Source organism: Astyanax mexicanus, chromosome 25 (assembly GCF_023375975.1).
Source record: "Astyanax mexicanus isolate ESR-SI-001 chromosome 25, AstMex3_surface, whole genome shotgun sequence".
NCBI lineage: Eukaryota > Metazoa > Chordata > Actinopteri > Characiformes > Acestrorhamphidae > Astyanax > Astyanax mexicanus.
In genome coordinates, this window is record NC_064432.1 from 6,006,650 (window position 1) to 6,029,916 (window position 23,267).

The window sequence follows — 23,267 nt, forward strand, 5'->3', positions numbered from 1 at the left end:
GTAATTACATGTCTTTGAAAAACAAAAATGCATTGAGTAGATAGAGAATGAGTTGGGAAGTTCCTGTGATTGTGAGTCACACATTCGGATCCATAACTTCTGAACCATAAGGCCTATTCTCAAGATTTTTTTTACACTTGCTAAACCATGTGGCCGTGCTTGGACCGTCAATTGGCACTTGCGGCTATATTTGTTTTTTTATATATATATATTTTTTTTTTTCATCTCAAACTACAAGCCAATCATACTTTACCTATAAGGCAAAAATACTTAATTGTACCTTTCTTAAGTATATCAAATATGATCAAAAAAGTACATTTGAATAAACTGGGAACTGGCACAAGTTCTACCACTCTAAAGTGGTCAGTGTACAAACAGATGACTGTGGGTGTGTGTGTGCAGAAGGAATGTTGAAATCTGAGACCACATCCAAACTTACACACAGGGGCGTTCTTACTGTAAATACCGCAGGTATGTGTGAGGGAGGAACTGTACTGTGGTGATGCATTTACTACACAGTGAAACGGGAAGCAGCTTTATACACCACAACTGAGTCATCACCTTCTGCTTCGTTTCACTGGAACTGCAACTCCACCCCATTACTGGAAATCATCCTACAGGAGCCAAACCTTCAGATCAGATCAGTCACAGACTCCTGGATTAAACCAACTTTTATTTTTGGCATAAAAAATGTAAAAAAATATATAATAATAATGAGAGATTACATTCAGAAGATTTATAAGGTTCTGGAGTGGCCTAAATTTAGTAACTAAAGGACACAGTATTAAGTATAAAAAAAGTATTTAAAAAATCTGAAATGCTATAAATACAATATGTTATATTAATAGTACACTATAAATATACAATGTTCACTTACAGATTTTTTTGTTTTTGCTTTTTTGTCATACTAACATTTTTCAGATTATCAAACAAACTTTAAAATCAAACAAATATAACCTGAGCACATATAAAAAGCATTTTTAAAATGATGCATTTCATTTATTAAAGGGGAACAACAAGAAAATGTGAAAAAGTATTTAAACTCATCCAGGAGGTCACAAAAGAACCCAGAACGACATTCAAAGAACTGCAGGTCTTACAGGAACTTACAGCCTCAGTTAAGGTCAGTGTTCATGATTCAATAATAAGAAAGAGACTGGTCTCTATGTTGATGATCCCCAGGTACTTGGGTTTTGCAGCAGGGTATACTTATCAAATGATTAATTTTCTTTTAGCATTTTGAGCTTAATTTAGTTGGTTATTTTATTAAATGTTGTTATTAGCTCATTAGCTTCTAGCTTGTTGCTGCCTTCTTTGTTATTTAGCATACATAACTTCTCACTGGTATTTTCTATGAATGTTGATTTATTCATTTAATAGCTGTATCGAACTATTTTAAGCCAGACAGACACTGTGATTTTTTAATCAGGTGTGGAGAGCTCATCTGCATGTTTGAATAGTTTGTCCTATAGGAAAACGCACACGATTTAGTCATCAGTTTGTTAATACTATTTTTATTTTATATAAAGCTATGGTATAATACTCACCATATAGCTAAGTAACCAAGTATTATTGTTAACGAAAATGAACGAAATAACGAAAACTGAAAGTGAAAGTTCTCCTTAACTGAAACTAATAAAAAACAGTAATTAAAAGAAAAAACTAAAACAAACTGAAATTACAGATTGAATACTCTCATTTTCCTGTTTGTTAATTTATTTACAATTTTTTATATAAATGTGGTATATCGTGATATATATCGCTATCGTGATATCGTGATATAAAAAATATTGTGATATATTTGTGATGATTTTTCCCATATCGCCCAGCACTAACATCTAGCACTTGTTAGACTTTGAAAGAAAATGTTTTTTTTTAAGAATTACACTCTGATGAATCCGGTTGAATTCTACATTTGTTCATTTGAACAGAATGGAGTCAATATCTGTTATATAACGCCTTTAAAACATATGGAAACATGGCCAGCTTGCTAGCAAAGATTAAGGGCTACACAAAGTCTTCAGTACCCTCAGCACTGGCTGATGTGTTCACTTGCTCCATCTGCAGCATGACCCAGGCGACAGCCAGCTGGTCCCGGTTGTCGCTGCTGTGTTTTCGGTGTTTCCTCAGCATGATCAGTTTGGGGTTCCTCAATAGAGTGTAGGAGACATGCCAGTGGGCACGGGCACGGACCTCTTCTGGGCTTCCTGACAAAAACAGCAGAGAAATGTTAAGGGTTCAAATCTTTTAACTGGATTTTAAGCCATGCAGAAATCTGAGATTTATACTGTCGTCATAAAAATGAGTGATATTTGTCTGTATTTGATTGTTGGGTCTATTGTATGCTGCGTGCGGGTTGGGGGGGGGTTGCAGAAGGGGTACCACTGTATTCACTGCACGTCACTGCTAAACTCTATCTATCTATCTATCTATCTATCTATCTATCTATCTATCTATCTATCTATCTATCTATCTATCTATCTATCTATCTATCTATCTATCTATCTATCTATCTATCTATCTATCTATCTATCTATCTATCTATCTATCTATCTATCTATCTATCTATCTATCTGTGTGATAGGTTACCTGAGGTGCTGTTCAAGCGCGAGTAAGCTTTGGTAGATTTCTGTCTCTCTAGAGTCCGTTTGAGCAGCAGGTGGCAGAAACAGACCATAACTGGGCTGCTATGGTAATGATCTGCCATGATCATCCCTATCCACGTCTGGTAGCCTACAAACACAGAACAAATAAAGTGAAAGTATCACAGAATTCTTTACATAATGCATTACTCTGCACCATTTTAAAGTGGCTTACTAGAGAACCGATGTTGATTTAGACTGAGAAAATATACACATCGCTGTGGTGTGCATCAGATACAGCAGTGCTGCTGGAGTTTTTAAACACCTCACTGCTCACTGCTAAACTGAGAGTAGTCCACCAACAGGGTTCTGAGGGCAGCATCCTACAGGCAGCCTCAAAAGGAAGTTGTGAAATTTACTTGCGTAACTCAAGCCCTGGCCGTTCGCCAGATATCAGCCTGGATCCCCCAGATCAAAGGATGTTAAATAGCCAACACACAATTCACGATAATTCACTTTGCCCTGCCATGAGCATGCTGACCATTATACTACCTCACCCACAAGATAACACCTAACAACTTATAGAGGTGTGGGCCTTCCCAAGCTGTCCCCTGAGGTCAACTTTAATATGTCCACTGATATCCCATTATTTTTGGCACATTATAGCTAACTAAAAAAAAAAAACTCAAACCAACATCGTTAGCTTGATTAATATAATGATACTGTCCCTTAATCTAGAATTAGCAGTAAAGTAAATGTCAGTATGTTAAACAATATGTAACAGTCTCATTTTTCCAGCAACACCGGAGCAACCACTTTGGACACCATGGCACCACTTACAGACAACAGTAAGCAACCACCGCATAACATCATAGCAACCAGCTAGCAACCAATTAGGATACCATAGTTAAACAATTTTGTCCTTTTTAATATTTTTTTTTTATGTTTGTGAGTTTTTGAAGGTGATTGATGATTACTATGACAGGAACCAAGTTTCGCTTCAATGAATCAATCAATCAACCTTTATTTTGGCAACCCTCATTTTAAGAGGGTTGCTAATAATAGAAGAGAAAAAAATAATAACTACATTTAGTCATTTAAAATGACAGTAAATAAAGGATAAAAATAGAATAAGAATAAAAATAATAAAACTTGGTTTAATTAAGAAATTAAGATAAAAAAATAAGATGTAAAAAAAAGTAAAAATTAAAAAAAGTTTAAAAAAGTAAAACGCTTACATTGTACAATAAAAATAAATGAATCAATGAATTAAAAAAAAAATAAAAGAAACTAATCCAAATAAGTTAAAAAGAAATAATACAAAACTATTAAAAAACAAAATAATGAAGAAATAAAAAGGAAATAAAGAACTAAAACAAGAAATAAAAGTTAAGAATAAAAGCTAAGAATAAATTGCTAGCTATCTCCAAAACATCAAAGGGCTGCTTTACCTTTATCCAGCATTTCAAAGCCCTTTGGCATGATGGTCCGATTGATGCGCGAGACTAACAACAAACCGACGAAGGCGCTGCCAAACAGCCGTAAGATGCAGCTCCCCAGCCCCAAGATCACGTTATAGAAGAAGAAGAAGTAATTGAAGTTGTGGAAAGCTTTCCTGGAGAGGAGAGACAACAATTACGAACATTTAATCAATCAATCAATCAATCAATCAGTTAATAATGGCCAATAATCAATTTGGGGATGCTCAGAAATGAGACAAAATTAAATCTGAATACTGAACATGGTTCTTCACAGGTTGTCACTAATCTAAACCCTTTTTTACCACTGAATAAATTAAATAGCTTAAATATGTCATGATAATTATGTAATTGGTATATCATACAATCACTACTGTCAGGTTCACAATACATGATTTTAGTTTTTCAGTCACTGAAAGCAGTCGTATGCTGTGAACAACGTTGGCTGCTTGATTTGCCATGCTTAAAATATGATCCAGTCAGCGACTGGGAGGGAAGACTGGTAACTACGTACAGCCAATGGGATCACATTGAGAGACAGAACTAACTAGATCCAAAACATTCAGCACCCTAAGCCCCGCCCCTTGCAACACAGACATCTCCAAGTGCCCTTTTGGGCATCTCCAATTGTTCTTTTGGTCACCTCCAATTGTTCTTTTGGGCATCTCCAAGTATCGTTTTGGGCATCTCCAAGTGTCATTTTTGGCATCTCCAAGTGTCATTTTGGGCATTTCCAAATGTCACTTTGGGCATCTCCAAATGTAACTTTGAACATCTCCAAGTGTCCTTTTGGGCATCTCCAATTGTTCTTTTGGACATCTCCAAGTATCGTTTTGGGCATCTCCAATTGTTCTTTTGGTCACCTCCAATTGTTCTTTTGGGCATCTCCAAGTGTCATTTTGGCATCTCCAAGTGTCATTTTGGGCATTTCCAAGTGTCACTTTGGGCATCTCCAAATGTAACTTTGAACATCTCCAAGTGTCCTTTTGGGCATCTTCAATTGTTCTTTTGGGCATCTCCAAGTGTCACTTTGAGCATCTCCAAGTGTCACTTTGGGCATCTCCAAGTGTCCTTTTGGGCATCTCCAAGTGTCCTTTTGGGCATCTCCAAGTGTCCTTTTGGGCATCTCCAATTGTCCTTTTGGGCATCTCCAATTGTCCTTTTGGGCATCTCCAAGTGTCCTTTTTGGGCATCTCCAAATTTCACTTTGGGCATCTCCAAGTGTCCTTTTGGGCATCAACAAGTGTCATTTTGGGCATCTCCAAGTGTCCTTTTGGGCATCTCCAAGTGTCCTTTTTGGGCATCTCCAAATGTCACTTTGGGCATCTCCAAGTGTCCTTTTGGGCATCTCCAAGTGTCCTTTTGGGCATCTCCAAGTGTCACTTTGGGCATCTCCAAGTGTCACTTTGGGCATCTCCTAGTGTCCTTTTGGGCATCTCCAAGTGTCACTTTGGGCATCTCCAAATGTCACTTTGGGCATCTCCAAGTGTCCTTTTGGGCATCTCCAAGTGTCCTTTTGGGCATCTCCAAGTGTCACTTTGGGCATCTCCAAGTGTCACTTTGGGCATCTCCAAGTGTCCTTTTGGGCAACTCCAAGTGTCATTTTGGGCATCTCTAATTTTCTCTTTGGGCATCTCCAAATGTCACTTTGGGCATCTCCAAGTGTCACTTTGGGCATCTCTAATTTTCTCTTTGGGCATCTCCAAGTGTCCTTTTTGACCCTAAAACCTTGATTAATAGCAAATTAATAGCAAACTTAACTGGTGGCTAGTGATGGTCCATTTACGTACCTGTTGTTGAGTGCAAGGGGTTTCTCCTTGTTCTCGGGTTTGATTTTTTCCTGCAGAAAAAAAACCTGAACCAGCAGGATCTGCAGCATCAGCAGCGCAATCACTATGAGGAAATTCGACCTGTTTGTTTTAACACACAGAATTGGGATCAGAATCTATATCAGACTGGATCATAATCAGCAGAATGCAGTTAATAATTTGTAAGAGGACTTACAGAAAGATGAGAAGATTGATAAGCCACTTGCCGAGTCCGACGCAGCGAATCGGGACAACAACCAGATACACAAAGATCATCCCAAACACGAAGAGGGCAATATGCACAATAAGATAACCTGCAAAAACAAAACGTCTTAATAAAAATACCTTAAATAAAATAGATCATTTATTTAGTTGTTTGAACTACAACAATAAAATAAAAACTAGTAGAGCTCAGTTTGCAGTTTTTTGTGAACTTTGTGCCATGCTAGAGCTGCCCCAGTCAATGGTAAGTGTCTTTATTGTGAATAACAGCATGTGCATTTTTATTTAAAGCATTTGGCAGTACTCACCCCATATTGTGAAGGCAATTTGGCAGCCAGGGTATTTTGCAAGGGCGGCCTAAGACAAAGTATTGATTGGCTGAATGTTATTAATTGTGATTGGCAAAACAAATCAGGGTGCATCATAGCATCATAGCACAGAGATATAATAGTAATAATATTTTATCTAATGTTTATTATTTATCGAACACATATAGTTGCTGGTTCTAATCCCGGTTATGCAGCTTGCCATTTGCTTCCGGAGCCCTGATACAGCAAAATTGGTCTTTCTGGGTGGGTAGATGGTGATCTTTCCCCTCATCACTCATCACTTCTAGGGTGATGTATCAGAATCGAATTGCTGAATTGTTGAAACCGAGTGCGCTGTGATGCTACTCAGGTAATGCTGCATCAGCAGCAGTTCAAAAAGAGGCGGAGTCTGACTTCATATGTATCGAAGGAGGCATCTGCTAGTCTTCACCCTCCTTGTGTTGTCGCACCACCAGTTATGAGAGATGTATACAAAATATAGTAAAAGCTGAATGGATGGGACAATTGTCCTAGCTTAATTGAGAGAAAAGAGTAACTAATAACAAGAAGGAGTTTCCTTGCTTTTATATATTTGGTTACAATATATTGTGATTTAAAAATTTTCGGAATACTAAAAAAATACACCCATATAAAATATGCAGTCAGAACAGTGGGTTCTAATGATGACAGAGTAAAACACTCTCTAGTGGGTGAGGTTTAAACACTAGATGAAGCACTGTCCAGTGACACAAATCTTTACATCTAAACTATTAATCAATAATTGATACTGGAAAAATATTGTGAATCGATACTGATTATCAATATTTTCTTACATCCTACTTACCACACTAACAGCAGAGTGCGGGACATAGTCGTTATTAGGCAAGAAGCTCTTGTTCCCTGCCCATAATCTTTTCATGTGCTTCCTGCAAAAATGAATGACCAGATAAATGAATCAAATCATTTCTTTGAATAAACTAAAAGACCATTTAAGGCCTTAAGGATCTAAAGATACCCTGATGTATACAATGTATCAAACACATGAACCTAGTTTCAGACGTATTTGGTGCTCACACGTACCTGTAGCACATTAACGTATGTCCAACGTGAGCGATGGACGCCAGAGTGGATAAGGCAGTAGTGGCGTACCAGGTATCTAGAAACCAAAGAATAAAGAGCGTTATGTATTATCTAGATATGCTCACATGGTCATGTTCCTATTCGTTGCAGAAGATCAGCAGGCCACTTTAGAACATGCAGGTCAATCGTTGAAAGTCTTGGAAATCTCTTAGATTTAAAGGTGCCAAAAAAAAGCTTTGTTATCTGGAATGCTGACTTATTAAAGGAACAAAAGAACAAACAACATGCAAATCATCCTCTCTAGTCCTACAGACCGACCTGGATTTTATCTCAATTTAGTGATTCCCTTCCTCTCAGACTCCTACCTGGCTATTAAGTAAGGAGTTGAATTAATTACAATATTACAATTCCTTGTTTTTACACCCATTAGCCCTGTTTTTTAACTCCACTGACAATGTGGTACTGTGCTAAAAGGCGCACTAATATCAATAAATGTCTATTTTCATACATTAGCCGCATTATGCAACACTAGTAAGGAACAGGGATGTTTATTTAAACAGATTTCTTTCCTGAAAATTGTTTATTTGAGTGAGTAAAGCGTTTTTATTTTATTTAGAATAAACTTAGAGTTCCAGTTTTACACTAAGGCGTTAGCAGCTAACAGCTAGCGCCAGACGTGTCAAAGAGCTAGCGTTTAGCGCGGTAAATGGCTAATTCTAATGCTGCTTCAGCAGTGCTATTTCTTAAAATAGCTTCTTAAACCCTTCAGTAGCACTACTAGACTGAGAATAGTAGCAGCACTGCTGTGCCTGATCCACCCGTACCAGCACACAGACACCGGGGTTGCTACACTGCTCCTGAAGTAGCAAAGCAGCCTCAGACCCTCACCCTACCACCACCATGTTTGATTTTCAGTATGATGATCTTTTTCTATAAATGTATTAGTTTTACGTCAGATAACAAAACCATGGATCTCTCCTATGGATACCATTTTTACACAGTCTTTTTTATTATTATTGAATCATTAACACCGACCTTAACTGAGGCTGTAAGTGAAACCTGCAGTTCTTTCAATGTTGTTCTGGGTTCTTTTAGGACCTCCTGGATGAGTCGTCCATGCCCTTTTGAAGTAATTTCAGTAGGCCGGTCAATTACTTTTTCACATAGGGCCAGCGCAACACAGGGCCAATGATTTGTGATTATGAAGAACATTTTAAGGGTTTAAAGAATCTTAAAGTCATGCAAAGGACTGTTAAGGTTACGTGGAGGACATGAAAGAAAGAATGATGAGCAGAAGGAAAAAAAGATAAATAAAAAAGACAATCATCTCACTCCAGGCATAGTCCACATGTCCAAGCAATGTCCATATGGGAGGGTACAGATCTTTGAGGCCCACCGTAGAGAAAACTTGCTCCAATGAAATGATCTATGGGATAGGTGCACACACACAGGCATGTTCACTAATTTCACAACAACACATCAAATGGCCTACAGCAGAGAATACACTGGCATGCCAAAAGTCATGGTATAGCAGTATCAAATGGATGGTGATTTTTTACTTCAGGAGACGATTCGGGATTGCCCAAACCTGCATATGTTGTGAAGTAATATGAAATAAAATGAGCGTTTAACATTTCTTAAACCAAACTACATAGACTGCATTACCACCCAGTAGACAGAGCACCATAGGCGTTAATGATTGTGACTGGCGGTGTCTGGCTAGACTTGTCCATGCAATCAAACAAGCGTTTCTGGCGAAAAAAACACATCCACATTCGATGCACATTCAAAGGTCCCACATGCATATCGCACAGGTCAGTGTACTGCTCTCTTTAGCTTGCATGGCATGTGGCAAAAGTCATGGGACACAATACCAGTTCCTGTCCCCTGATTGGTGGCATGTCAGTGTGCATTATTTCCTCACTCACTCATTCACTCACTCACTCGCTCTCACACACTGACCATATAGAGTGCAATGATGGAGATCACAGCAGTGGCGATCATCCTGTTGGGGAATTTAAAATACGGATCCCAGCTGTAGATGTTCCTCTGGATCCAGGTCTTCTGCAGCAGCCTAGAGTGGTATATACGGATAAGAGTGTTTGTACGTGTGTGCATCGGACAACTGTTTACGACAAGCATATATATATACAATATCTCAGTCCAGCTGCGACACTAAGGTGTTCAAAAACTCCAGCAGCACTGCTGTTTCTGATGGCAGCAACAAAACAACTGAACTATTACTCAAATTATTAACAGCTAAGCTGTTAAAAGGCTGTATGTAAACATGGCTAATTATGTTATTATGTAAGACCTATTGTATTTTTGGCAGTGTGGGCAGTGTGCCAAGTCCTGCTGGAAAATGAAATCCATATAAGTTGTCAGTAGAGGGAAGCATACAGTGCAGATGACATGACTCTCCAAACCATCACTGATCATCAGTAAATTTTACATTTCATTGGGAAACCAATTTGAAACCAATGTCATCTGCTGCTGTTGATCCACTGTGTTTTAATTTCAAGTCTAAAGTCAGTGCAGTTTTGTTTTCCCAGGAAATCTTACAGCACTTCATGCTTCCCTCTGCTGATTATAACTTTTATGAAGATGCAGATTTCATTTTCCAGCATGATTTGGCACACTGCCCACACTGCTTACAAAAAGTACCAATTGATCTTATATAATATTCTTATTTCTTGAGACACTTATTTTTGGGTTTTATTTGGCTGTAAGCCATAATCATCAACAATAAAAGAAATAAACGCTTAAAATAGATCATTCTGTGTGTGCAATACATTTACATAATATACAAGTTTCACATTTTGAACTGAATTACTGAAATAAAGTAAATTGTTTAGATGCACTAGTAAATGTAGTAAATGTCTGCTTTTTTGAGAGTGTGTTATGTGTGTACCATGCAGGAGGTCTCTTCAGTAGCCTTTGCACGTGTTTGTACTGATGGGACTGAAAAACCTCATCCTCCTCTTCCTGCAGAAATAGAAATATATATATATCAAATATTATAGCAGGTTCCATATTATCCAATACAGTTGAAGACAGTTCTGTTCTGACACAGTGGTGTGTTTCTCATTGACCCATTTTCCATTGATGTTATGTTAGTGTGGAGATATTTTAAAATCCCTCACCAGGCAAAACAAGTGTGTGTGTGTGTGTGTGTGTACAACCTGCTGGTTGTTTTTCTGCAGGCAAATCTTGACACTCTTCACCAGCATGCATCCAAAGCGACCCAAAAGGAATCCCAGACACAGGAAATATGGCCAGTTGTATAGCTGCATGTATCAGAGTAGATGGCCAACAGTTACATTTGTGATATGTATCAAAGAAACAGATTGATCCAGTTTATCATTAAACCACACATTTTTGATCCATCAGCCAGGACAGGTTTGGTGATATTTGGTATCTGAGGTTTTGCACTGGTGCTACAAGGCTAATGTAACGTAAGTCATAGAAGCTTGAATAAACAAAAGCAAGTCTATAAGAGTTTAAATAACCCCTGTAATCAGTTTGAGGCAATTGTGTTTAATGAGCATGTAGAGTATTTTTCACACTATAAGGCGCACTATAGCATTTTCGCCCTTTAAAGGTTAGTTTTATCGGTCTGTAGCCTGCTGCTAACCCCGGCCAGCACTGCTGAAGCAGCATTAGCCTCTAACCAGGCTATGCACCAGCTCTTTTGCCATTTAGAGCTGAGTATTATTGGCCTGTAGCCTGCTGCTAATCCCAGCTAGCACTGCTGGAGCAGCATTAGCCTCTAACCAGGCTATGCACTAGCTCTTTCGCCATTTAGAGATAAGTATTATCAGCCTGTAGCCTGCTGCTAACCCCAGCCAGCACTGCTGAAGCAGCATTAGCCTCTAACCAGGCTATGCACTAGCTCTTTTGCCATTTAGAGGTGCACCTTTACCATGTTAAAACAATCTACGTGGGATGAACCGCTAGCTAATATTGCCAAAACACTGTCTGCAAAACACTAGCGCTGTCTGGCGGCTAGTGCTAGTGGTTAGCTGCTAATGCTAATGCTGTTGTTCTGTGTAGATTAAAATGCCCGGACTCGTTTGTCTTTAAAAGAAAATAGTTTTTTTAAGAATTACATGTTTGGTTTACATAGCATAGAAGGAAAACATTGACACACCCCTGTTCCTTAATAGTGTTGCATACTAGGCATTATAATCCAGTGCACCTTCTGTATAAAAATAGACCAGAAAAATAGATGTTTATTAATAGTGCACCCTATAATCCAGTGCGTCTTACAGTATGAAAAATTTGGTAGTTAGCACCACGCTAATTGGTGTACCTTAGCTTTCAATGCTGTTATTATAGCCTCGTAGGTGACATGTAAAACTACATAACCAAACATGATTTGGCTGAGAATGATCTCTTTAAGGAGCAAAATCTGTTAGGAGTGTAAGAACTGTAGAATGTTAGAATGTGACTTTTTCCTCTTTAGAGGTTCTAAATGCGCTAGAAGTGCTAGATTGAAGTTTACTCACCCATTCATAGCAAGACTCCTCACCAAAAAAAGAACTTGGGTCACAAACATTGTACTCACAGCGAAAATTCCACACTGCCACAATGAACCTGGGGAACACACACACAGCATATACATATACAGCAACTAAAAACCACAAACCATTACATGGATGGACCAAGCAGAAACATCATCATACACCTTAAATATAACTAATACAAGTAATTATATATCAGAAGAAAGGGTAACAAAGTGATTTCAACAGCCTAGTGTAAGGCAAACTATTTACAAATAGGGACTATATAGTTCAGACTGTGGCTACTCTACCAAGAAGTGGGCAGCTGGTAAAAATACCCCAAGAGCACAAGGGAGACTCATCAATAAGGTAAAGGCATCAGTGGTGCAGGCACTGTACCACATCTGGTCTACGGAGGACACCACGAAGACTTGCTCACGAAAAGACTATTGCTGCATGCCTGAAGTTTGCGACAGATCACATGGACACTGCATAAAGGTACTGGCAAAATGTTGTGTGGATGGATTTACCATAAAAAAAAACCTCATCCCAACCGTAAAGTATGGTGAAGGGAGCATCCTGATTTTAGGCCTTAGACCTTACAATCATTAAGGGGAAGATGAATTTCCCAAGGGTATCAATGTGAGGACAATATAAGGCATATCAATTTAAACTCTGTAGAAGTTGAGTAATGCAACAGGACAATGACCCAAAGCACCAGAGCATGTCCACAACAGAATGTGCCCACTGTGGAGTCCAACTGTTGAGAGCGATCACACAAGTTAAAGATCCATTAGGTAGGATTGAGATTTTGTGCTCGTGGGCTCCCCCTACAGTTGTACAGTGTAATAAATGTTTCATTAGAACTAAAGGTCGGAAAGCAGGTCGCAGTTCTCGCGAGCGTTGGTCGCGGCCGCCTCGGAAAACGTACAGAGTCTGGTTTGAGCTCAGAGGAGCTCCGGCACAGACACTAAAGGACCGCTATTCCTCCTATTACACCTCAATGCAGCGCTGCAGTGAGTTTCAAGCTGTAATTGTACTTCTTTAAAAAGATCAAAAATAAAGGAAATCCTACCTAGTGCCGCTTTAAATGAACCAGGCTTTGGGGTGAAACCATGCTTCGGCCCACCTCTGTCTAGTGTGTGTAAATGATTAAGACTGGGTCTGGCCACAAGAGCGAATTAAAGCTCTTTCTCCACTGGCTAAAAAGCTCTCAGATACTACTTTAGGGTAGTGTACCTCTTGGTGAGAGAGTGCTGACTGGAGAGACACACTACCCTAACTGCTCATGCAATGATCAAGGGGGCCGACGCATACAGCTGTCGATCACGCCTAGTAGTAATACAAGAGACTCTTACAGCTCAGCGATTACATGGCAGGGCTTTCAATCAGGGCACTTATCAGCAGGACAATTCTTGCCCACATGCACTTGTACTGCAAATATTTTCCAGGAATTTCAACGCCTGTTTTTGACATTTCCTAGGCCTACCCAGTCACCAGATTTATCTCCAATCGAGGGGGGGAACCAGCTTTGGCAACCTAGAAGTGTGCAGGATCTACAGGTACAGCTGCAACATCTGTGGGCAAATATGCAGCAGGATGCCATACAGAACCTGCATACCTACGTGCATACCAACCTTCCTTTTTACTTGTACAGTTTTCCCCAATAAAATAATATCTATCTAAGAATTCTAAAGTCATCACCACTTACATATATGATTACATTCATGTGTGTGTGTGTTTATGTACCAGGCAAGTGTGTACAGCAGGCCCAAAGTTCCTCCCAGTCCTCTGTGTTTTGTTGAGAGACAGGCAAAAAATGGCAAGAAAGCCACGGCAACCTCAAACGCCGCCACCAGATACACAAGAGCTTTGAGAAAAAAAGAAAACATACTTGTATAAACACAAAGAAACCCGATTGGCTGAAAAAGGCAGAATTTACTGGGAACTGTTGAATACCACAAGGTTCTATTTTCGGCCTATGAAAGTATTGAAGTATTACAACACTGTAGAACTGAAATGTGGGCTTTCATACAGACATACAAGGTCTATTTGGTTAAACACTGAGCTCAAACAACTCTAAAGTTATAAAACTACCACACTATGAGAAACACTAATACTATTATACTAATAAACCTAAACCTGCAGAACGAAGACTGCACTTCTACTGGGGGCATTAACTCTATTACTATAAGCAAAATTGTACTCTTACCTATAATCCAGGAGGGCACTTTAAACGGTACAATATCACCAGAGAGCAGGTCAATCATATGCGGAGTTGTAGCTCCCACAGCAAAAGCGTAGGACCATCGGTTCCTCAGCGTTCCAGTAAAGTCCATTGGCCTGCCAACAACAAAAAACTGAACTTACCATCACAGCGAAGAAATGATCAATCAGTGTGGTCTTTTGTCGTTCATAACCATCATAACTATATACAGCCTCTATAATACCCTATAAGCCCAGAGACTGTAAAAAAGGTAGACGCCGTGTCACCGTTCCCATTCATTCACTGAATATGAAGACAAAATCTTTCGCCATGTTGGCGATCCTGAAACCCGAGTCTGCGCAGTAGAGACCAGAGGAGGGAGAAAGACTGTGGAGAGACAGCCTACTCATTTAAATAAACCCTCCCCTGAGGGCTGCCTCGAGGTCACAGGCTGCAGAGCGGAGCGGAGCTGAGCGGAACTGACGGTCTGTTATTGGTCCCGCCCATAACCAGCTCTTTTACAATAACCACACCTTTTTGAATAGAGCTGAATTATGTGGGGATATAAAAATTTGACACTATAAGCAGAGGTTACACTAGCTGCTGCATTTAAATAATGTGGTTCTTTTGGTGTTGCTATATGGTTGCAAAGGTTTCCTAGGATGTTCCTGTGTATTTGTCAGGGTTTTTTGGTGGTCAATAAAACCATGGCCTATTGTTGTTTCTGGTGGTCTCTGTAGTGTTGCTATGTGAAATTCTGTGGTATTGTTTGATATGTTTGGTTGTCTAGCGATGTAAAGGTAGTTCCACATGTTTTTGAAGGTTCTAATCAGTTGATTATCAGAATAAACAGAATTTCACACTCACACCACAATGCCGAAGCGTCCGCGGAGATACGGGAAACGTTCCTCAAAGGAGTAAACCTTCCGTCTGCGCTCCAAGAACGACAACAGCAATACGATAAACAACTGTACAAAAAATAAATAAAAATACATTAAGAACAGGCATGGCTTCTTATATAAAGAGTGGAAGTGTGGAACTGTTTCTTATATAGTTGCACGTAAGTGATAGTAGGAGTGGAAATACAAGAAACAGTGGCGTGAAAACGTATTTCCCCTCCTACAGACTTTTTTGGTTTTTGCTTTATCGTCAAACTGATATTTTTCAGATTATAAAACAAACTTCAATATCATACAAATATAACCTGAGTAAATATATTAGTGATGATATTATTTACTAAAGAAAAAAAACTTTCCACACCAATATAGAACTATATGAAAAAGTGTTTGCTCCCTAAATCTAATAACTGTCGCTAAATGACGTCAACACCTAATTTGCATAATACATGTTTTTGAAGCTGTAAAGGATTAAGGTTGTGGGAATTAAAAAAGTGTGTAAAAAAACATCTAAATATGTTAGAAACGTTACAAATAAACAACTTCTGTTGCTTTTTAAAAACTTAATTTTTTCGTGAATTACATAAATGAGTTTTTTTGCCGTGTTCTTAAGCAGCGCGGCTGAAGAGAGCATGTGTTCATCTCAGAGTCGCCAAAAGTCTCCAATAACACCACAAAAACACGCTAGATTTGTCGGTAGACGCTTTTTTTTTTTTTTTACAAAAAAAAACGCTAAAGGGGCTGAAAAGTGGCTAAATATGGCAACAAAGTTGCTAAATTGGCAGCACTGACTGACAGTCACACTGTCTACATTCTGATTAAGAACAGGGCTGCTCTCACTGACGGGACTCAGGGATTATGTCACACGCAGCACCGTGCGCAGTGCCCTAGTGCCTGTATATTTAATGGTCCAATGAAGATAATTTAAAAACCAGGACATTTCCTCACTTTTTGAAAAAAACACGGGAAGCCTGGGACAGGACGTGAAATACAGACATGTCCCGGGAAATACGGACGTTTGGTCACCCTATTTTACGCCATACATAACGGGACATATAACGAGTTCTGGGTTCTTTTGTGCCATGCTGGATGTATAATTTTTCACACCACTGTAGGTGGCCAGTAATCAATAAAACAGTGAATGTTCTGGATTGAATAACTTACCGAGGGCAGGATACAGGCATGAAGGAATATTTCTCTGGTAATGTGACAGCGGTCATCAGAGAAATCATCAGTTGTATTCCTGGTTGGAAAAAACATGAGCAGTAATTTCATTATTAAATATCATCTGTTAACAAACAAGAAAGATTATTACTGCGGTTTCATAAATACATATAATTTTTCCTCTATAAAAAAACAAGCTTAAAGCCGTTTCTCACGTTTCGATTTGTTCAGGGTTGAAATCATCGTCATTCTCAGAGTTGTTAGAGTTTAAAAACCAGCAGACCTGATGGGAGAAAAAGCTGTTACAGATGCCCCTGACAGTAAACTGTCCTGTTTTGTACCTTAAGCACTCAGAGCTACACTGAACCACACAGCTGGAGGCCTCTGGGCCTGGTTCCAGGGCTAGATTAGTAATAAAACATCATGATCATCTTGTTTCTACACCAATTATCCACTTTTGGCTCCACTGAGCATATAGGACACTTTATATTTCTACACTGCAGAGTGTAACGCTAATTCTCAGCACTGTAGGGACTGTACTGGTATGGTGGTGGTGTTAGCTAGTGTCATTATACATGTCATTATATCTCATTATTCTGAGATTCTGTCATTATTTTGAGATTTTGATATATTATCTCATTATTTTGAGATTCTAAGTAATTATTTTTAAGATTCTAAGTCGATATTCTGAGATACAAAGTCATCATTTGCAGATTCTAAGTCATTATTTTAAGATTCTAAGATATTATCTCATTATTTTAAAATACTAAACTGTTATTTTGAGATTCTAAGTCGATATTCTGAGATACAAAGTCATCATTTGGAGATTCTCAGTCGATATTTTGAGATACTATGTTGTTATTTTGAGATTGTGATATATTATCTCATTATTTTGAGATACTAAATTGTTATTTTGAGATTTAAGTAATTATTTTAAGATTCTAAGTTGATATTCTGAGATACAAAGTCATCGTTTTGAGATTCTAAGTCATTATTTTGAGATTGTGATATATTATCTCATTATTTTGAGATACTAAACTGTTATTTTGAGATTCTAAGTAATTATTTTAAGATTCTTAGTCGATATTTTGAGATACAAAGTCATCATTTGGTCGATATTTTAAGATTCTATGTAGTTATTTTGAGATTCTAAGTCACCATTTTGAGATTGTGATATATTATCTCATTATTTTTGAGATACTAAATTGTTGTTTTGAGATTCTAAGTAATTATTTTTTTAAATTCTAAGTCGATATTCTGAGATACAAAGTCATCATTTTGAGATTCTAAGTCGATATTTTGAGATTCTATGTTGTTATTTTGAGATTCTAAGTCATTATGTTAAGATTTTAAGTCATTATTTTAAGATTTTGAGTCATTATTTTGAGATTCTACGTTGTTATTTTAAGATTCTAAGTCATTATTTTAAGATTTCTAGTCATTATTTTAAGATTTTAAGTAATTATTTTGAGATTCTATGTTGTTATTTTGAGATTCTAAGTCATTATTTTGAGATTGTGATATATTATCTCATTATTTTGAGATTCTAAGTAATCATTTTGAGATTATAAGTCGATATTCTGAAATAGAAAGTAATTTATCTGATTTTTTTTTTATTTGCCATTAATGTTCAGAAATGGATCTGGGCTTTTAGGGGTTAACTAGGCAGCACTGTGGACATGCAGGCAAAAAGTAACTACAGTACACAATATACAGTATAAAAAGCGCAGGTTATGTGTTAAAATGTGTTCACTCTGAGTAAATGTTAAATATATAAATACATTGTTATACAGTGTTTTTATAACATATATAAAAATAGTGGGCAAAGGCTAGTTCTGCTGATACTGGTCCAGCGTCCTGTAGCCCCACTCCCAGTCCTGCTAACGGCTTTCCAGTCTGTGGAGATTCAGAAAGTTATCAAAGCTTCGCCACCGCTAAAGTACCAGAACTTTAAATAAGTATCAGGTAAAAACGCCTCAGAACCGGGTTTATATCAGATATTCAGCTTTAAATTATTATTTTCTTCAACTAATTACCACTTTAAAACAGACAAAAGAAAAGTTTCCACAGCGTGTGGAAAAAGCTCCTCTTCCTCTCACACAGCTACAGCCCATAATAACCCCACAATAACACCCCCAAACTCCGGAGTTTATCCCGAGATAAACACTTACAACTTCTCTCGAGCTCATCCTCCCCACAACAGCACTGTTCCGCGTGTCCAGGATCCTGAAGCTCGCGCTCTCTCTGTGTGTCTAGACACGAGCTGGAGCGCTGCTGGAATGTGGGCGTGGTCTACCATGAGCTGCTCTAAATGTAAAAGAATAAATGTAAAAAAATCCTTAAATAATTTAATGATTTAACCCTCCTGTTATGTAACGGGTCAAGTTTGAAGATCCTGAAAAAATAGTTAAAAGTATATATTTTTTCAGTATTTAACTTCTTTTGCTTGCCTTAATTAGTGTAATTAACATTTAACTTAAAATGAAAATGGTTCACTTATTCGCAACAACCACCCCCCCTGCAAAATCTAAAACTGAACCAAAACTGCAATGTTATGTTTTAAGGTTATGTAAAACTATTGTGTTGGTCTTTCAAAAGTAATAAAGTAGAGAAACATTAAAAAAAGATTGAACATGTATATATTTTTTTATAGAGGTAAAGAAAAAAGAACATAATTGCACAACATTTAAGATATTAAGTTGTTATTTTGAGATACTAAGCCATTATTTTGAGATGTTAAGTCATTATTTTGAGAAAAAAGTTGTTATTTTGAGATTCTAAGTCAATATTTTGAGATATTGAGTCGTTATTTTTGATACTAAGTTGCTATTTTGAGATTCTGAGTCATTATTTTGAGATATTGCGTCATTTTGTGATACTAAGTCGTTATTTTGAGATTCTGAGACATTTTGTTAAGATACTTAGTTGGTATTCTGAGATTCTGAGACACTATTTTGAGATGCTGGGTCGTTTTTGTTGAGATTCTGAGAAGCTATTTTGAGATTCTGCGTCACTATTTTTAGATATGAGTCATTATTTTAAGATACTAAGTCATTATTTTGAGATATTTAAGAGCCAGATTTGCTCTAACTTTAGTGGAAAGGCTTGTGCACTGCTGCATGTCTGTTGAGCGGTTAGGGCATGCCTGCGTTGCCAAGATAGCAATGAGCGTTTGACTGTTATCAGGGTTTTAATCAGTCAGTGGCGCACCTGTGTTTTCTGCTGCAAGATAGCAATATTCCAGAAATTTACCTGAACACGACTCACGTCCAGTTTTTTTTTTTTTTAACTTTATTGTGTACTTACACATAAGACATTCCTGTATAATTATATTTATAACTGAATTATAAAACAGTCAGTTCCACAGATCTACAGGAGAAACAAGTGTTGAAAATGTAATATCACACAAATAGCCTACATTTTCTTGATATGTTGGTAAGCAAGGCAAAAACAAGGTACCTAATATTTTCAAAGTTCCAGCAACAATTTTCTTTTTGTATCTCAGAATATGTTGTCAAATATATACAGCTTTTAAACAAAAGTTCTTTGGACTGCAGCTTTACAGAATGAGTGCCTCTTTTAAAGGGAATTGCTACTTTAAAAAAAATATAGCAGAAATGTGTTCACAAGGTTTACTGTAGAACTGGGCAATATGGCACAAATTCTGTATTTTTACAGAACAAATGCATCAGTAGGAGCATATTCTTAATAAACATCTTTATAAAGTGATTTTTAATTAGATTAGCTGTACACCATCCAATTAATCAGCATTAATTAAATGTGCAGCTTGAAAAAATATTGTCTAAACTGTGATAAACTATTATAATACAATACTTAACAAAAATAAATTTAATAATAATTTATATGAATAGTACTTTTTGTTATATTGACCACCTCTAATTTACTTTAGGTGGATGTTTCATTAAACCAAAAAACAGCCACTGCTTTCGTTCACTACTTTTTAAAAAATTAAATTAAATTAAATAAACATAATTGAAACATCTCCAGGTGCAGCTCCAAGTGCATGCAGTATAAAATACAAAATATACGAGAAAAAAACAACTGAAATGTAAAAATATAAAGCAAATAAATCAATAGACCAAACTTTTTTTACTGAATCAATAAAAGATCAGTAATTTACAAATAACTAATACAAAAAATTAAAAACAATTTTTTCTTGCTTCTTTAAAAATATATACAAAACTAGACCATATTAAAGCTTGAACAAACAATTTTGTAAAACAAAAAAAATCAGTGCAGATAAAGGCTATTTTAAGGTGCTCTATACACTGATGAAGCATAACATTATGACCTCCTTCTTTGACCTTGTGTCTACACTCATTCTTCATCATGTCCAGCTCTAATGACAGCACAGCAAAACACACCACCACCACGTCAGTGTCACAACCCACCACCCAAATAATACCTGCTGCTCTGTGGTGGTCCCGCCTGTGGGGTCCTGAATAATATGAAGTAAGCAGAGCAATACAATGTGCTTCTATATGATCAAAAGATCTGAATGCTATGCTTGATCGGTGTATATACAGTATATATATATATATTTTTAAGACAATCACCAAAGTACCACTTATTACATTTCCCTGGAAAATCAGTGTGAATGGAGAACTTAGAGTGAGTGGAGTGGAGGGTCAGAAGACTGGGAGTCCCTTTGTTGTGTCTGCAGCATCACCAGGGCTACAGCCAGCTGGTCCTGGTTGTTGCTCTTGTGTTTTCGGTGTTTCCTCAGCGTGATGAGTTTGGGGTTCCTCAACAGAGTGTAGGAGAGGAGCCAGCGTGCGCGAACTCGTACCTCAGCCGGACGCTCTGCCAAAAACAGCCGAAGATTATAAAAAATCTACATCATACATCAGCTCACAGATGCCCTGTGCTGCGGACATCACCCTAGGAGTGATGTGGGGAGAGAGCGCCATCTACCCACCCGGAGGGAGCAGGGCCAATTTTGCTCCCTCTGAGCGACCTCCTGCTCATAGTGGCAGCGCTTTAGACCGCTGGACCACTCGGCACCCCTATTAAAATATATTTCCCTATACTTGCTTTATTACTCAAACATACTTTACTCCCCAGACTCCCCTATACTTCTCTATACTGCCCTATGCTCTTCTATACAACCCAAAATCGCCTCTACTGCCCTGTATGACTTTTTACTCCTAATACTTCCCTGTGCTTCCTATATCACCCAACTGTCATTTACTCCTTATACTACCCTATATTCCCTAAATAACTCAACTACCCTTTATTCTCCATACTACCCTTTACTTCCTATACTACCCTATACTCTCAATACTACCCTATACTCCCTATATTACTCAACTGCCCTATACTTTCCAGACTACCCTATACTCCAAATACTACCCTATACTACCTATATTACTTAACTACCCTCTACTCTACATAATGCTTTGTACTCCCTATACTACACCTACACCACCTTTTACTCCCAATACTTCCCTATAATACCCATATTACTCAACTACCCTATACTCTCCATGACCCTGTATGACCCTTTACTACTAATACTTCCCTGTACTTCCTATATTACCCAACTGTAATTTACTCCTTATACTACCCTATATTCCCTAAATAACTCAACTACCCTTTATTCTCCACATTACCCTTTACTCCCTATACTACCCTATACTCCATATACTCTCTATACTACCCTATACCATCTATACTACCATTTACTCCACCAGACTCCCCTATTCTACCCTTTACTCTCTATACTACAATATACTACCTATACTACCCTATACCCTCTATACTGCCCTTTATTCCTCTAGACTCCCCTATACTACTGTCACGTCTTAGCCCTGTCTCATGTCTCTGTGTGTCTTCCCCACGTGACCTGTGCCTCTCTGTGTCTCTTGTCAGTAGATTTCCACCATGTGTTTCTCATTTGTAGCTCCGCCCCTTCCCCAGGTGTTTCCAATTCTAGTGTGTTTTATGTTACTATAAATAGCCCTCCTCTGCCACCTTTTCCTCGGTTGGTCTTTGCACCTTCCCCTGTTGTTTTGTCTCTCTGTTGTTTCACCGCGTTTCATAGCCCAAGTCCTTGCTCTGAGTTTACCTCTGTTTATCTCGTGTATATTTCTGGTTTCCTGTTTATTTCCATTGTTTACTCCTTTGCCCTGCTTAGTTTAGTTCTCCTTGTCTAGTTTAGTTTCTTGTTTAGCTCTATGTTCCCTGTATATAACCTTAGTCATTTGTTTCTCGCTTATTTCTTGTTTTCACGTTTATAGTTTATTTCCTTATTTATTTTCTAGTTTATTTCCCTTATATATATATTCCCTGTTTGTTTATTATCATCGCTCGTTTGTTATTGGTTATTTGTGTTTCTTTGTTTCATGTTTACTTGTTCCTCGTTTCCTTGTTTCTTTGTTATTTATTTAATTATTATTATTTATTTATTCACAAAGATTCAAGGCTTGGATTGATGAGTCCTTAAGCTGTAGGCCAAATTGATGAAACCTTGTTAATGTATAGGCTGAATGGGTTTGACTACATTTTTTGGGACTAAACTGCTGTACACTGAATGGGTGGAGCTATAAACTGCTGTAGGATGAATGGGTGGAGCTATAAATTGCTGCAGGCTGAATAGGTGGAACTATAAACTGCTGTAGGCTGAATGGGTGGAGCTATAAACTGCTGTAGGCTGAATGGGTGGAGCTATAAATTGCTGTAGGCTGAATGGGTGGAACTATAAACTGCTGTAGGCTGAATGGGTGGAGCTATAAACTGCTATAGGCTGAATGGGTGGGTATGTGTGAGTACCTGAAGCATTGTTTAAGCGCGAGTAAGCGTTGATTGTCTTCTCCCTCTGCAGAGTCCGACCGAGCAGCAGGTGGCAGAAACAGACCATCACTGGGTTGCAATGATAATGATCAGCCATGATCATCCCTATCCACGTGCGATAGCCTGCAGACACAGAACGAAGGAATAAAAATCAACAATGCCCCTGTTATGAAGTATGTGCTCTTCTTCTTATACTTTTCTATTTTTC

The 23,267-nt window shown here is 37.9% G+C and overlaps 1 protein-coding gene across 2 annotated transcripts; it reads right to left on the reverse strand.

Annotated features, from left to right (window-relative positions):
* Positions 1-1,274: 1,274 nt before the first annotated feature.
* LOC111195179 (stimulated by retinoic acid gene 6 protein-like) lies at positions 1,275-23,123 on the reverse strand. Of its 2 annotated transcripts, none has more exons than XM_022681698.2 (19): positions 23,039-23,123; positions 16,462-16,529; positions 16,247-16,325; positions 15,054-15,154; positions 14,193-14,323; positions 13,730-13,850; positions 11,987-12,074; positions 10,661-10,765; positions 10,390-10,463; positions 9,441-9,552; positions 8,811-8,904; positions 7,479-7,554; positions 7,243-7,324; positions 6,399-6,447; positions 6,065-6,182; positions 5,851-5,970; positions 4,034-4,197; positions 2,590-2,733; positions 1,275-2,207 (listed from the first exon to the last, which is right to left on the reverse strand). In XM_022681698.2, the coding sequence occupies exons 1-19, from the start codon at positions 23,045-23,047 to the stop codon at positions 2,008-2,010; spliced, it is 1,935 nt and encodes a 644-aa protein (XP_022537419.2). In that variant the 5' UTR covers positions 23,048-23,123; the 3' UTR covers positions 1,275-2,007. The 2 variants fall into 2 exon arrangements, with proteins under 2 accessions (XP_022537419.2, XP_022537418.2); XM_022681697.2 differs by lacking the exon at positions 23,039-23,123 and adding an exon at positions 18,418-18,511.
* Between the last annotated feature and the right edge of the window lie 144 nt (positions 23,124-23,267).